The following is a 16,434-nucleotide window of genomic DNA, read 5'->3' as shown; positions in this document are numbered from 1 at the left end:
ATCTTTCCCTCTGTCTGGGCTTCTGGACAACTCATTTAAATCAGATTACTCACCACTACAAACTCTGTAGAAATACTGGGCTCACGATCATGCTGCAAATAAACAGTAGACTGCATTCATCCAAGATAGTGATAGCACACAGAGATTAATCTGATCTATAAATCTTAACATAAATCTACCCTAAGTCCTTCCCTCACGTTCAGCATTTATTTTAGTCGTGCTTAAATTTAACTGGCCTCATTTTTCCACGATGAGGTTTGGCTTTTGGCACCAGCTAGCAGAGCTGCCTGCACCAAGACACCTGCCCAAAGTGACCTACTACAGCCTTACGAGCAAAGCAAGCGTGTATGGTTTTTTAGTGTCTTAGAAAAAACATTTCTAATTATTTGAAAACACACACAGGTTGTTCAGGTTGTCATTGAAATGACTGAGCAAAAAAAGACAACTAGTATTTTATGCCTGCCGGCAAATTCTACCCCTTGTACAACATGGCTGAAATGTTTTGTTCCCGGTAATAACACAGTCTACTTGTGTTATGATTGTCTATTGTGTTACGAAAGGTCTATAAACCTTTCCTCGATTTGCAATCATTTTACTTTAAGTCAAACATTGTCAGTACCACATCTGCATTTGTAGAAGATCTTCTTGAACTTCTATTTTTACCTTATTAATTTCCTTAACTTCTAAAACCACCCTCCCCACAGTGAACAGCAGCTGTGAGACTTATTCACTAAGGATTTAGAATCCATTGTACTTTGCAGACCACACAGGTCTGAAGAGAGGTATTTGAGCAACCCAAATGGCATATGGCTTCCCAAGACAATGGCAAATCTTGATCTGAGGAGGGTGGGAAGCCCGTCTATAAACCTCCTGCAAGACAAACCTTCTCCCTTCCACAAGCAGATGTGGGTATATGGAATAGGGAACTAAGAAGTGATGCCTTTTGCCATGGAGAGCAAGATTTCCAGAGCAAGAGAAGGTCAAATGCATCCCTACACAACGAGACTACACCTGGAGCAGTGATCTTGTTCGTACCCTAGAGAAGATTAGGCCAAATACTAGCCTTTTTCTGGACTGGGGGAAAGGGTGTTGAATGGAAGGGGAAAACAGCTCCGAAAATACTAAATTTTTGTTAACAATATCATGGCAAGTAGATATTGAATGTCAATTTTTTCCATACTGGCTCCTTGAAAGACATGAGCAACATACTGTGCAGAACTCTTTAGTTATGCTTTCCAGTAAGTGTTTGAAACAAATAACAAACGTTTTACTTCCATAAAGCTTAACAGCAAATTCTGTAAACATTATGCTCTAGGTATTATAAACAGCAGCTGAAATGTTCATGGGAGCATTTCTGAACTAAGTAAAATCTACGGGAAAAAAATACCTCCTGTTAGGAGTCTCTAAGAGTCAAAATATTCTCATACTTGACAGAAGTTACCTTTAAGAAATGAAAGAGGATTAAGTGAAAAATACAGAGCACGTTGTAAGCACACCTTATCTCACAATAACAGACTAGAACAGGAATTCCACAGACCATTAAAAGCATTCAGTAGCTTCATCAGGAATACTTCATATGAGGAGAAAAAAATCCATTAACTGGTAAAGAAGAGATAAAACAGACCAGAAAAGCTGTCTTCAGTTACTATTCAAGAAAAAGAGAGCATTTAAAATTTTAAGAAGCCATCTATCTGAAACTATTGGGTGGGTGGTAAAAAAACAGCAATCATCCCCATACAATCTACCTGCGAGACTTGCAACTAAAATGTATAGTTCATGTACACCTACATGTGCAGACATCTCCAGGTATAACCCCCTAGCACTGGAAAATATATGTGGGATTCCCTTGGGACCTTCCCTCTGACACTTTCTGCAATAGCTCTGATTTGCCCTCACATACAGGAAACCTTAAAGACCAACCAAATCCTACTACTCTTCCACAGAACTAGTTGAAAATGTGGTGAACCTGATTGCCCACAGGTCCATGGGAACCAAAGGGGAAAGAGCCAAGAGCAACATGCTGATCCAGGTTTTGGTTAGAGACAAACAGGTACCAGAGTCTTACAGAACACGAAACAGAGAGGAACCTGCAAACACACTCCTAAACAAAACTGGGCTACAAATGACATTCTGTTACAAGAAGTTATACACATCCACATCTAGTCTTCCTAATGTTCTTTATTTTTTTCCCTTTCCTTGCTTTTTCTTTTTCTCTCCTTCTGTTTGGATTGCCTTCCTCCTTTTGGGTCATAGCTACATGAGGCAAAAATGGAATCATTTTCTCACATAGTAGCTAAAGCTTTCTAAGGCATATCTTTTTACCACTGACATGGCTTTCTACTTAATTCTGAGTACATAAAATGTCTTATGAATTTTTGTTTCAGAAGTGCTGGGCAAACATCTTGATACCTGAGCTTAAGGACTTCTAACCTACTTTTAAAGTAGTGTTTGAACAACTCTATACAAATAACACAAAACTTTCCTTATAGAAACAATTTTAAAATTTAAATTTGTGAGTTTTGCTGCCACAATGGCACAAGGAAGTATATATGCAAAGCTCAGCAGCTCAAAGAAAGCTTAGACATTTGCACACACAAACACTTCAACCCTGTTTCAACAATGCCTTAAGCAGTCAATCTCTGCTGATGGATTTTCAAACTCGAGTCGAGTCAGATTTTCCCTTGTGATCCAGGCAGTGTCCCACAGTTTGTGTGTGATAGCATGTTTACAGCTAAAGTGAAGTTCACTTGATAAAATAGCAAGATCCACTGCCTTGATGCCAGTAAAACGTGATCCATGCATTCTAAAAACTCACTGTATATTAAAAAAAATCATCTATGTATAATCAGCACCTCCATCCCTGAAGACTTGAAAATTTGACAGGCAAACCCTAAGCAATTTGATTCTCTGTCAAACTTAGACCTACTACAGAGTGTAGGACCATACAATGTCCAGAGGTCCCGCCCCTTTCAACTTAAATTATTCTATGATGCCACAAAAACTGAAGTGTTGATTCATCATGTGACCCATACCTCTAAGCACAGATTATTTCTCTCTCCTTTTCGCAGCTCTTTAATGTCAGTTTTGGTTAAATAAAGGCCGTATTATATCATGATTAAACTCACGATCACAGACTGACTATTTGTTACAATCTCTTCACCTCAGGTTTATATCCGTCCCATGCTTCCTCTCTTCCCTAGCCATGTGCTCCTATTGTCCTTCCCTCTATCAAAAGAAACATCCCACCTTCCATCCCCAAGCCCATAGATGAATGGTTTGTTGACACTACATCACCAAAAAGGCTGTTCGCTCTTTCTGCAGTGCCTAATACAGGGTTCTCAAACAGTGACACCATTCACAGGACATGGTTTGCAGCTATCTCATTATACCATACCTAAGCAAGGAAGGTAACAGGCAGGAGATAAGTCAAAATGCTCTGAAGATCCCCAGGAAGACTGAAGGAAAGCAAGAAAACTCAAAAAAAAAGATGAACAGTTTTTACTTGATTTGCTGTAGTAAGAGCAACTATTCCAAAACTTTAGTTAAAACAAACTCATTCACCTCTTGATTCACATTGCTTTGATAGAAAGTAAGCTACTAGTCCACCAGTGAAGCACAGAAGACCAATCTTTCCCTCAAGTACAAGGTCAGTTACAACAGCCTGACATGAAAGGGCCACACAGATCATAATAAATGTGTATTAGGAGGCAAAAACCAAAATAGAAAAAGCATTCACTTACGCTGGATGGTGTGCAGGAGCAACTTACATCTTTAGGATCTGAAATACAATACCACACATAGTTAATAGTGAAAACAAACATAATGAACATAGTTTAAAACACCAGTAGTGTAATTTACCAACAATAAACCAACAGAACAACTAACACAGAAGTAGTCCTGGTAGACATGTGTAACTGTAGCTTCAGAGAAAAACGAAAGGGTGCTCCATGGTACCCTTCCCATCCCATGGCCACATTAAGTGCTATTCTGGCAGTCCAGCCCACTACAGCATTCTAGTCACATCTGCAGAACTTTTTACTTCCTGAGATGGGACAGGTACAGTAAAATAAGCATTTATCCTAATATTTCTGAGTCTACACAGGGACAAGATGGGGCATTCCTGTTTTATTTCTAATTTAAAGTACAAAACTTGCTCTATCAGCTGACTTCTGTATTTCATAGCACTGAATATGAATAGCATGGGTTGAACAGTAGCACAGACATATACACTGCAGCCAGGTGGGCTAAGATAGACTTGAACAATTTACAAAGACAGGGAACTAACAACAGTGCAGTGGGCTGAATTCTGTAGTTTTACTCTCCCAGGTATGCCAGAGTCTGAGTGTATAAACTCTTTAGACATACACAGGTTCTTCTCTATCTAGTGTTCTAGGAAGAAGTTCTTTAACTATTGGCACAGCTTGAGGAATATACTTCACACTGGGTCATTTTGCTTAAACAGCTGGTGTTCCTCACCCATAATGAACTATCTCACCCATAATGGTTCTATCTCATTAAAGCACTTACGTTCAATAAGAAACAGGAAACAAACAATCCCCATCACAGCAATGATAACACCAGGCATCACGAAGGACAGACCCCAGCATGTAGACACCCAATAAGCAGCAATTAAGGATCCCAAGATATTTCCCACTGAAGTGTGTGAATTCCAGATTCCCATGATCAAACCTCTCCTGCATTTAAAACAAACACACAAACATTTCTTACTACTCCAACTATAAGCATTACTATCTTGAGAAAACTGTATCAAAAATGACTGTTCACCTGTGATGTTCATGAAATATTTACTGTTCTTTAAATGACAACTTTTTATGCTAGTCTTTCATCTGGCAATTTCAAGGCACCTAAATATTAATAGAAATGTTCTAAATACTTCTCTCTGTGTGACAGAACTCATCCTGCATTTAATGGTATCACTAGGGCTTGCCTATTTCCAGGTAAGAGTTTGTTCGATAAAAAGAAGTATGCAGATATTGAGTAGTATGTGTATGCCAAGTCTGACACTTCTGGGAATGCAAGTCCTCCTGCAGACATGCTGCACCCATAAGGTAACGCTTTCAGGGTATGTGAGACTTATCATGCAGAAGAAAACAATCTGTACAGGACAGGTAGAGCAAATTCAGTATTTTCTGATTACATTCTGGATTTGCTAGGCACTAGTAGAAGGTAACACCGGCACAAGCTTTGCTGAAGGCTACATCAAACTGCTGTCTTCCTGGAAATCCCAGATTAGAGCTGCTGCAGAATAGCTCCAGCTGAGCCACTGTAAACCACAAAAGTCCTACTGAAGTCATGACAATTAGCAGGTTTGGGTTTTTTCCTTGTAAGTCATAGGAAAACTGCTTTGCCTTCAGCAGGGGTTTACCTGAAGCAACCTAATTTGAACTAAATCAAATCTTCCTTTGGCTGAAGACAAGATCTAAAGGGTCTGTTCATGTTTCAAAGAATTTGTAGCAAAAAACCTCCAAGAACTGGATCACTGACATTCAAACCAGAGTCCTGTCCACCGGTCCACTATGCAGCCTCCTAAAAACTAAAGGCTGTTGCTTTTGCACAAAGCAAAATCTGAATAAACATATCTGTTTTGCACACACTTGCCAATTTTGTTCAGTATTGTATGACTGTTATCATTCTCTGCATAGAACCATAGAATCATTTAGTTTGGAAAAGACCTTTAGATTATCAAGTCCAACAATTAACCCTGGACTGCCAAGTCCACCACTAAACCATGTCCCTAAGTGACACATCTATGCATTTTTTAACCACCTCCAGGCATGGCGATTCCACCACCTCCCTGAGCAGCCCATTCCAATGCTTGACAGCCCTTTCAGTGAAGAAATTTTTTGTAATACCCAATCTAAACCTCCCCTGGTGTAACTTGAAGCCATCTCCTCTTATTCTGTTGCTTGTTACTTGGGAGAGGAGACTGACACCCACCTTGCTACAACATCCTTTCAGATAGTTGTAGAGACCAGTAATGTCCTCCCCTGAGTCTTCTCCTCTCCAGGCTCAACTACGCCCATTTCCTTCAGATTATCCTCACAAGGCTTCTGCTCCAGACCCTTCAGCAGCTTCACTACCCTTCTCCGCACCTGTTCCAGCACCTCAATGCCCCTCTTGCAGTGAGGGGCCCAAAACTGCACACAGTATTCAAGGTGCAGCCTCACCAGTGCTGTGTACAGGGGGACAATCACTTCCCTTGTCCTGCTGGCCACACTTTTAGACACAAGCCAGGATGCTGTTGGCCTTTTTGGCCACCTGAGCACACTGATGCCTCACGTTCAGCAGGTCATCAACCAACATCCCCAGGTCCTTTTCCACTTGGGCAGCTTTCCAGCCACTCTTCCCCAAGCCTGTAGCACTGCGTGGGGTTGTTGTGACCCAAGTGCAGGACCCAGCACTTCTCCCTGTTGAAACTCATACAGTTGGCCTTGGCCCACTGGTCTAGCCTGGCCAGATCCCCCTGCAGGGCCTTCATACACTCAAGCAGACCAACACTCCCCCTCAACTTGGTGGTGTCTGCAAATTTACTGAGGGTGCACTCGATCCCCTTATCCAGATTGTCAATAAAGATAATAAACAGGACGAGCCCCCAGTACTGAGCCCAGGGGAACACCATGTGTGACCAGTCACCAGTTGGACAAAACTCCATTCACCACCACTGCTTGGGCTCAGCTGTCCAGTCAGCTTTTTACATAGTGTAAAATACACCATAAGCAGCCAGAAATGCTGCTGAATGTTCCATTTTGCAACATTCACCTAAAAGGTGGCAGCAACTATGGAAAACTAGTTTGAGCCTATTACTTCTTAGCTATCCTGTGATTTTATACAGAAAGCATATACATAATTTTTATATGTCCTTCTTTTGAACTGATTGACAATAAAGTTCATTCAATGGTATGTATCTAGAATGGATGGCACTACAGTAGCATTACTATATGCTACATGCACCAACCATTATTAAAGCAAATGGATTTAGCATGCAACTCTTGCAAAATTCATGGAAAATCCTGTATGGTATGACAAAATAAATGTTATGAGTGATCTCTATGCAGGATTAAGGGGAAAAAAAAAAAAAAGATGATTTAAAGTGACAAAGAGAAAGATTAAATCAGTTGGCAGATGTATTTTCTTTTTTAATTACATTTTCAAATTTTTAAATTTTTTTGTGTGTGTTAGAAAAAAGACAATAGACAAAAAGATACTTTTAGAGTTACACCCAGACAACTGCTTTGAAACACAAATGAAAACAAAGGAAATTCCATATTAAAATGGCATAACAACAGCCTTTATTAAAAGTGGGTTTAGATTGTTAGCATTTGCAAGAATTATTCTTAATTCAATTCTGAAATTTTTCATCTGAAAAATTAAGCATCACACTAAAGAGCTACCACAGAACACTGTTTTGACATGAGGGAGAATATTTCAAACCGATGTATAAACTACTAATCAGTGTAACAAATGGAACTCCTCTCAAAGATCTACCTAACTGCTTGTTTCATCCCCCCAAAAATACTGAAGAAAAAAAAAAAAAGATATTTACATTGACTATATCATATTACAGCCCAGAATGTATTGATTTGTACTTCCAAAACTTTGGATTGCATATTATTTACCTTCCTTTTCCAAACCAGTTGCCAATACATGTAACGACACTCGGCCAGCCAGTAGTTTGCACCAACCCATTAGCTATCTGAAAGTATATAAAAATAATAATAAATAACCATACCCTATAATAAATCAGGTTCCTACACAATTCCTGCCAAGTGCTGCATAGGGAAGAGGAAGCCTACACAAATGCTTTGAATCTAGAAATTGAGCAGGGGGTTTTGAAAGCGTTATTTTTCAAGAATAAACAATTGATGATGTTTTGTGGAGATTCTTCCCTCTGCCTACATCTCTCTAATTATTTTATGACTTAAACCACAAAAGATTGTAATTCAATCACATGCTTACCAAAATCACATGGCACTGAACTGAACAGAGAAATTAACCGCCTACACTTAAACAGAAGCATATTGGAACATACAGCAAAGCATGTTTGCAATCAAACAAAGCAGAAAAAAAAATTAGGAGACTGGGTAAGTTTGAACATTAACTTTAAAATGCTTAACAGACACCTGTAAATAAACTGAGAGGAGAAACTTAACTTATTGTATTCAGGCTGAAGTAAGAACTATTTCACCCTTCATGTTGCACGGACCACAATGCTAACTCATCTCAACTCCTAAAACGCTCCCTAGCTAGAACTACATATTTACACAAAGATCACAATAAAATAATTCACATGTACAATGAGCATTTGAACATAAAATGAAACAACCTCGCTCTACCCAGCAAAAACCAATCAGGCTTGTGGCGTGAGACCACCCTCAGTACTACAGGACCCACTGACCACACAACGCAGTGCAGCACTGGTAGAGATAGATAGCTTATCCCTACAGGAGCCAGCTCCTGTCTTAGAAACAGGTAAGAAGCCAAGAGCACTGCAGCAGTGACATAGTTAAGTGGATGATGTGGTGAAATGGTTATAAATGCTTGCAGTACCCAAGTTAGTATCACTGCATGCCATGTTGCACAATGCCAATCAAATGTGCCAGCAGTGAAAGCGCTACTGCAGTAACACAAAGGAGCAGTGCAAGGTGCAGACCTGTCCAAAATGACTCAGAAGTGCTAACAATATCTTGGTTCTGACCTAAATTCCATTTTAGGTCAACAGTAAATATTCTTGTGACACCTGATTAGATCTACAAGTGCTCTGAAAAATCCCACACAATGAATCTTGTTACAGAAGCTGCCTGTTCTCAGCCACACCAACGTGGGAGACTGTTCATCGTTAGCAGTATAAATGTAATTTTCCTGCAGAGAAAGTCAGGATGCATCACTCAGGTCTTGGCAGACTGACAAAAGTAAATAATTTGTTTTAAAACTTGCCCACATTTAAGCTTGCAAGGATTTGATCACTGACTTGACACAGACTGAAACACTTTAATTTGCTTTCAAAGATTTCTTCCACTAGAAAGAACATTTTTCAAAAATAAGCCTGGGGCTATCCACTCTATCATTTCTGCCTGTCATCAACAACAATGTATGCCAGCATTTACAGCCTCCCATCCAACCACTAATCACTGTTCACAACTGAAAAACTCCAATAAAACACTAAACAGCACCACAGAAATTCAAGAGTATCTAAATAACATCATGCCTACCTGGGCCATTATGTAAAACCACAGATTATGTATATTATAGAAATAACCCAATCCAAACATCGCAGTGAAGAGTCCGCTAGCAAGCATCCCAACTGTCAGATAGTACCGGATAGGTAGCCGTTCTCCTATTATTCCACTTGGAACGTGGAAGAAAATAAAAAGAAAAGCAGTAATTAAAAATTACATCATACCCCAGCCTTCACAAATAAAGAATATTTTGTGTTTACTTCTGGCTGAGGAGAAACTTATACTGGTAAACGCTGTTGTTCTTCACAGCAGCAAATGAGCAATTTTTAGCACTCAACAGAAAAAAACCAGCAAACATTTCATGTTCACTAATTGCCAAATGCCAACATCTGCACAGCTATCTTCCAGGGAGATACTCACCTGAAGTGCATTGGAAGTCATTTACTTACAGAGTCATTTTCTAAATGATCCATAAGGTGGGACAAGTCTCCAGCCATTTAAAGTGAGACTTGTGTCCCTTGCTAATGATTCTAGTTATGAAGGTTCTGGTTTTAGTCAGTAAAAAGAAGCATCTCCAAAGAGCAGCTAATATTGTGCATTTTAAGATTGGTTTGGTATTATTTTTTTTAGGAGGTGTCTGCTTCTGTCCTTTGACTATAGGGAAAGCCAGGACAATCACTTTAGTCTACTTCTGGAATATATCTGTCCTCAAACTTTATCATCCAACTTGCAGAATATATTCCTTCACATTCCATATGAAGAAAAGACTGACTAGATTGCAAGTCAGAAAGCATTCTTGCACAAAGCAGTCAGGATGAGTGCAGCTAAGAAGCTTTCTATACACCAACAGGAAGGGTACCACTGGGGACTCAGGATGATGATGTTTTTTCCTCAATAACCAAGTTCTTACTCTCTTCACCAGAAACTGCAGTAGGAAAGGACATTATCTTAGAAGCAGTGCAGCTCCACAAATTAACAGGAAAAGACAAAGCAGGTTTCCAAGAGCGCAGTTTACCTTAAATACATTCCAACTGCATATGCACACAAAAATGAGTAATCCAGTGCTCCCAGTAACTGTTTGTAGTTGTTCTTATCTAAGAATAATTTTCAAAACAAATTATCAGTTAAAGGTACCAATAACTTCCCAACCATTTTTGCATATGACAAGAAAAATGTTAGTGAAGGTACACTGACATTTAATTTTCAATAGGCACTTTTAGACACAAGCATGCATTTTGCAAAATATTTTATTTAATCAAAACAACAACCACTACAACTGACTCTTCTGCCTGTAACATATTAGTAAAATCTTGGTAGACCCATTTGAAAGTCTACCTTATTTAAAATATCATTTGAAAGAGAACATCAGTTATTAGCAACTTTTTGTTGTTAAATTTAATAATTAATAAAAAATAGCCTTTTCTTATAGGTCCTTAGAGAAAAGAAGACCCAAACTTTAACGGTCTTTTTATTAGGAGTGGAAAGATGTGTTGCAAAAGTGTGAGGTCCTAACTGTCGAAATGGCTAAAAAAACACATCATCATATAGGCTTTTAAGGAATCAACTTAATATATCTTTTTTAAATGGTTGCAGCCTTTTGAATTTCATTTTCCAACTAACTACTCATAAGGCATAGAGATAGAAGTCTTGTTTAATGAAAAAACAGGATTCTGCTCTGTACAGCAAATTACCATAATCACAGCTAAATAGGACTTGCAGTCAGGATGGAGGGAGCAGGGACTCCACCCGGATAGAAACACCAAGTTTAGTCTCAAGGGACCTGAGCTCATACGAAGAAAGACAGTTTGTGTATTTGCAAGGAGCCACAATTCCCATTGACTTTGAGAATAAAGTCACAGTTATGAAAGCATTCCTTCTTCCAGTGTTACTCCCAGCTTGCCAGCTATGTCGCCTGAAAAACAGAGCTGAAAGAACAAGTCTAGAGTGCCATTCCAAAGGGGTAGCTTTGCAACAACCTGTGCAGTGTATTCATGGAAAAAGGAGGACACTGGAGCTCAGAAGTCTCCATTAAGAAAGCTAACTAGTGTTTTAGACAAGCAAACCGTTTCCCCTTGGTCCAGGGACGAGAAACAGAAACGAAGCTTAACTGCATCCTGATACATTTGGAAACCTGTTGGACTAAATTTCAGTAGACCGATTACCTTGCAGCATGCAGTTAATACACAGAATTTCGTCCACAGAAAACCCAGAGCTCAGGCCTTTAATTACCTTTGAACAGAGTAGAACTTTTTTTTAATTGCTAATTAAATAATAATTAGAATGGGTGGCTAGATAGACCAGAGTGGAACGGCACACTGACAGAATGGACTATTCTACTTTGCTGATGTTCTTGGTAGTGACAAAAGCATCAAGGAATGATTCAAAAATCTCTATTAAATTCAAATACAGTTAAATTTAAATTTAATTGTAAGTAGGCAAATATTTTTTTCTATGTAAGTGAAAGGCCAGGTTCATAAGCTATTCAGTAAGTTGTCAGCTCTATTCTGCAATAGTCACCCAAAAAGCAAGAAAAGTATTTTTTCTGGTAGGTAAGGACTCTGAAAAGTTCCAGTTTAGATAAACACCAAGTAACTTCATTTAAATGGTTGCTGAACCTTGAATTAAACCAGCAGAAAATTATGACTTATTTAATTCTTCACTGTTTTTTCCTTAATAGACATTCTAAAGACAAATTCCATTTTCTGACTGAAAACTGATCTCTTAAAACCATCTCATAGCTGTAACACGTAAAATAATGTCAGTGACTAAGTAGAAAAGACATCATACAGTTAGTCACAACTTAACTTTCTTTGGAAAAATCAGTGAGAACACGGAAAACAAAACACGCCTCCCATACATATCTCCTCACCTCCTGAATCCCTCCACACACGAGGAAGAAATAGCAAGAGGCATATAATCTCTTACCAAATGGCTCCCAACCACACTGAGATACATTAGATGGCTTTTTGACAGGCTGAATCTGCGCAGCATATTCTTTGTAAGAATCGTGTTCAACTTCATGTGAAGCAGCGCAATGCTTATGTAGCTCTCCCTGATACAGAAAGGAAATTTGAAAATGGAAAATTCACTTCTGATTGTTAAACTCCATACAGCAACAAGTTTAACAATTCTTGCTTTACATAAACCTGTGTCAAACTCACTGAAATCAGTAGAATTCTTATCCATTATTAATTGCTTGGCGAAACCACCATTACACGAAAATGTAATTATGTGGGTCAAAACCACATGCTATAGTGAACTGGTGCTTCTAATGCTGCAGAATTTCAAAAGTCTTCACTAACGCCAAGCTACTTTGCCCATTGTTATTTATCAATATACAATACAGACCTCAAGAATTTAATTTGTGTTTGACAAATTATATAGGTTGAAGATTAACAAATCTAGAATTAGATAATATTTTGCCACCAGCTTCACTGGAAACAGAGTCCCAAGTGTACAGACAACTATGACTATAATGCTCAACAATACTCGAACAGTCTTGCAAATGCCAGTAGAATTTTATCAGTTACAAGCAATTTTTCTCAAACATATGAGTGTAAATCTGTAAACTCCTAAAATCTATAATTAATTAGATAAATTCACATGAATTATGTGTAGGCATGGCTGTTTCAAGTCTTAAACCCAAAGATTAGAGGTATATGCAATATTCTAGGTGTGGTCTCACCGAAGTTTATCAAGTAAACGTCACTATGTACTAGCTTTATCAGTTTTTCAGCTTTTGAACCAATCCAAGTTAAAGTTTAACACTGCCTTTCACAAAAGGAAATACCAAAAAACCGCAACTACTTCCGTGTTTGACAGGAACAGAAGGATGTTTAACAAGGATGCAACCTTGCTTACCTTAACTATACTAATAGGTTTCCTTGATAAATGGAAGCTGGCATACAAGAAGAAAGTGAGAGAGAAAATGAAGGCTCTATACCTACAATATAAAAAAACCAAACAACAGTATTTGAAAATTATTTTATTCAGATTTAATTTTAGCACTAAGTTACATAAAAACATTACAGAAGTCATTGGTAATCTTGGAATAGTGAAACCCAACTTTTTTTTTCATGTTCTCTAACAGTCTGTAGAACTACCCTAGCAGTTACGTTGTTTTGCAAAATCTGCTCAGATCTGCCTTTGGAAGGGAGTTTGGTAACACCCAGATATAGGCAGGACAGCATGCAGTACTCTGGTGTCCACGGAGCTGATCTGCCTTGTTTACAATCTTCCTTTGGGGGCTATTTTAAAGGCAGTTCAACATTAAACATACTGATAATGAGATTTCACATTTCACTGTCTCATCCAGTTTTCTGGTACAATTAGGACATAAATGATGGCTCTGTGAATTGCCAGTTTGGCTACTATGGGTTTTTTCTTTCCTTACTGCTTTTAGGATGTTGCTTTACTTTTGCTGGTAGCAACAGAAATCAGCCATTTCTAGAGATGGACAGGGAGACAGACACTGACTGTGCATACTGTCAGCTAAAGCACATGAATGTAATTAACCAGCTTTGGGACTAGGAAGGAATTTTCCCCCGAGATCCTTGGATCTTTCTCTGCAGTTCATCTGAATTAAAAGGGCATCTCAATCTCCCTGTCACTGCAAGCGTTAAACAAAGATAACAATCTGATCTAGTCCATTTTCCACTACAGCACATTTCAGATTGTGCTTTTAACAATATGCAAAGTGTATCTACCACTTCCTTCTAGCCTGATCTTAAAATTAAACATCTGTAAATAAAAGTACATATATACGTATAAAGATCTGATGTCACACAGCCTACTATGGTCTCTAATTTTTCATTAACCTTTTTCAATAATTTTCTGCCTTATAAACTTTTACTAACAAGGGTCTTGTTTTATAGTTCTGGTATATTCACAGAGACATTAAAAAAAAATATCCTGTGAGTTGACTTATTCACTTAGGTAACTGAAAACGCCTCACCAGTGATAAAACTTAAATTACTTTGTCCTTGCTGCTCTACTAGAGAAACCATATGATAAAATTGCTCAAATGGGAAGTGCTTGGTCTTTCATTTGTTATTTTATTATCCACACACAACTGACTCAGTATTCCATCTCATTCAACTTCCTGAATTGGTTTTCCTAAAGCAGAGGTTTTGGGTTTGTTTTGGGATTTAGTTTTTTAAATACTACAGTAGCAAGAACTAGAACTGTCATGCTGCAAGTCTGTATTACACATCAAATTATGGGGGAGAAAACATACTTCTGGTTAAGAAAGCTAACCTCAAGCACCCCTCCCACCTAAAGAGTTTGTAAATTAAAATCTGAAATATATCCCTTCAAATATATATCTCACAAAGAAAAGGACAAAAGGTTTTATTCTCTAGCACACCTGACTTGCAAGGGTCTGTGTTCCCCTAACAAAGTATCTCACTTTTTAGGTGTCAGCAATATTTATTTATTATACAACTGGCTACATTTACTTGCTGTATATATTAAAAAACAAAAAAGTAAAAACAGAGCACAAACTCACATTGTCCAAAACAAAGATCACCACCATACTTCAAGACTTACCACTGATCTCGTGAAAATGAAGTGATGAAGCGAATGCCCGGAGGAAGCTGAGCCATCTACTCTACAGCTGGTATCAAATTTTAGGCGACACAATTATGTACTTATGACAACATTAACTGTTCTCCAGAATGTGTAACAAAGATCCTCCCAAAGCTGTGTGATGATAGGCTGTTAACGAATGTGGAAGATATGCTGCTGAGTAGATCTCCCTGTACCTTTTTTTTTTATATACCTTCAGTTGTGACGTGGCGAATTCTTCACTCTGCCTTTGTTAACTGCTGATCTTCAAATAAGAGAAGCTGACAAGTAAATATTCTTATTGAGTTAGTGTAATATTTTCTAATCATAACATTTGAATCAGCAATTATCTATTTCAGAGACAAGTAATTACCACAACTAATCTTCTAGACATCAAAAATGTAATGGAGAATCTTAAGCCAATATAAATTGCAGCCTTTTCTCAATTTGATTACATATACTCTATTTTGAGAAGTCAGCATAGTATAAAGAGTGGGGACACAAGGGAAAGATGCACTTAGAACATGATCCAAAGCCAGCTGACTGACATCAAAACACTCTGCTTTTGTCCCTGAAAGACTACAAATAGGCAATCCCCCAGCTTACAAAGACATCTTAACACATCTGAAACATTCATGAGGTTGAAATTTGTTAAAAAAATTACTGTAGCGTTTTCAGCCCAGAGACTCTTCCAGCTAGAGAGTAGGTGCTGCTTAACAATACTGCCAGCAAGACTTGGCCAGCACGCCCTTTTCCAGCCCAACTTCCCTGTCCCAGTATCACTACTGCATAAAGCACCACATGATCAGAAAACTTAGAAAAGAAAAAAAGCTTTTTCACCACTTGAGCTCCCTACACCTGCTCATCCAGCACAAGGGAGAAGGCAGGCTCATGCACCTACAAGACATTCAGGGAAGAGAGACTGTGGCAGCATCAATCCACTTTGGTTTAAAATCTTGTAGAGTTCCTCCTGTCTGTTCAAATTTGGGCGGAAGCCCCTTAACAGATAAAGACACACGGTACCCTTTATTACAGGTACTGCAACAGGAACTAGCTGCATTGTTACTTCGCAGCAAATCTGAGCCAATGGTTGAGTAAAATGAGAAAAGCCACTCCAGGCAAGAGGTGTGACTGCAACTCATGCGTGCAAACCCAGCCTCCCTGCATGCTAACACTAGAGACACCCCAGCAGCCTGACAAATAACACACCACTGTCTGCACCATAACCCCTACCCTCCCCAGAGCCCAGCTACTGGGCTTAGCACTAGCACCAGCTGCTGCAACGCTCCTGATGGAAGCTGGTAGCATTCAGGACTAGCTCTCCTGGTAAACAGCAGGAGGTGAGCTAAAGCAAAATCACTTCTGAAGAAAACATACCTGCCAAGACCAAGGGTTTGTCTTAACCTGGGAATTTTAGAGGCTGCCACCGGGTAGGCAAAGGTGTGAGCCTCCCTCATGTTTATTGCCTCATCTTACTACAGAAATCAAAACTACTACTCCTCAGCCAGCTGAATGACAATACCAAACAGAACCTGCTGCGTCAAAGCCAGAACTTGAAAGCTTCACTACCCACGTAAGCTTTTTCCCCAGGAATGGAAGGAAAACTACCACCTCTTCACGTAACAGGGTATCCCACCAAAACATCAAGTCTGCTCCTTTATGCTAACACATT

The 16,434-nt window shown here is 38.8% G+C and overlaps 1 protein-coding gene across 13 annotated transcripts in view; it reads right to left on the bottom strand.

Annotated features, from left to right (window-relative positions):
* The window catches only part of SLC37A1 (solute carrier family 37 member 1), a 43,372-nt gene that overhangs the window by 24,030 nt on the left and 2,908 nt on the right, over positions 1 to 16,434 (bottom strand). For 5 of the 13 annotated variants that reach the window (XM_056327619.1, XM_056327627.1, XM_056327618.1 and 2 more), the window contains 9 exons: positions 14,745 to 14,912; positions 13,059 to 13,140; positions 12,123 to 12,249; positions 10,213 to 10,291; positions 9,231 to 9,366; positions 7,638 to 7,714; positions 4,528 to 4,694; positions 3,741 to 3,778; positions 54 to 92 (listed from right to left, as the gene is read on the bottom strand). In XM_056327619.1, the coding sequence (XP_056183594.1) occupies positions 54 to 92; positions 3,741 to 3,778; positions 4,528 to 4,694; positions 7,638 to 7,714; positions 9,231 to 9,366; positions 10,213 to 10,291; positions 12,123 to 12,249; positions 13,059 to 13,140; positions 14,745 to 14,800 (801 nt within the window). In that variant the 5' untranslated portion in view covers positions 14,801 to 14,912. Of the gene's footprint in view, positions 1 to 53; positions 93 to 3,740; positions 3,779 to 4,527; positions 4,695 to 7,637; positions 7,715 to 9,230; positions 9,367 to 10,212; positions 10,292 to 12,122; positions 12,250 to 13,058; positions 13,141 to 14,744; positions 15,044 to 16,434 lie in introns of all 13 variants that reach the window. The other 8 variants (XM_056327625.1, XM_056327629.1, XM_056327630.1 and 5 more) reach the window with 4 other exon arrangements.

This window comes from Falco biarmicus, chromosome 2, assembly GCF_023638135.1.
Source record: "Falco biarmicus isolate bFalBia1 chromosome 2, bFalBia1.pri, whole genome shotgun sequence".
Lineage (NCBI taxonomy): Eukaryota > Metazoa > Chordata > Aves > Falconiformes > Falconidae > Falco > Falco biarmicus.
Note: the sequence above shows the minus strand (reverse complement) of the source record. Positions and strands in the feature narration are given on the sequence as shown.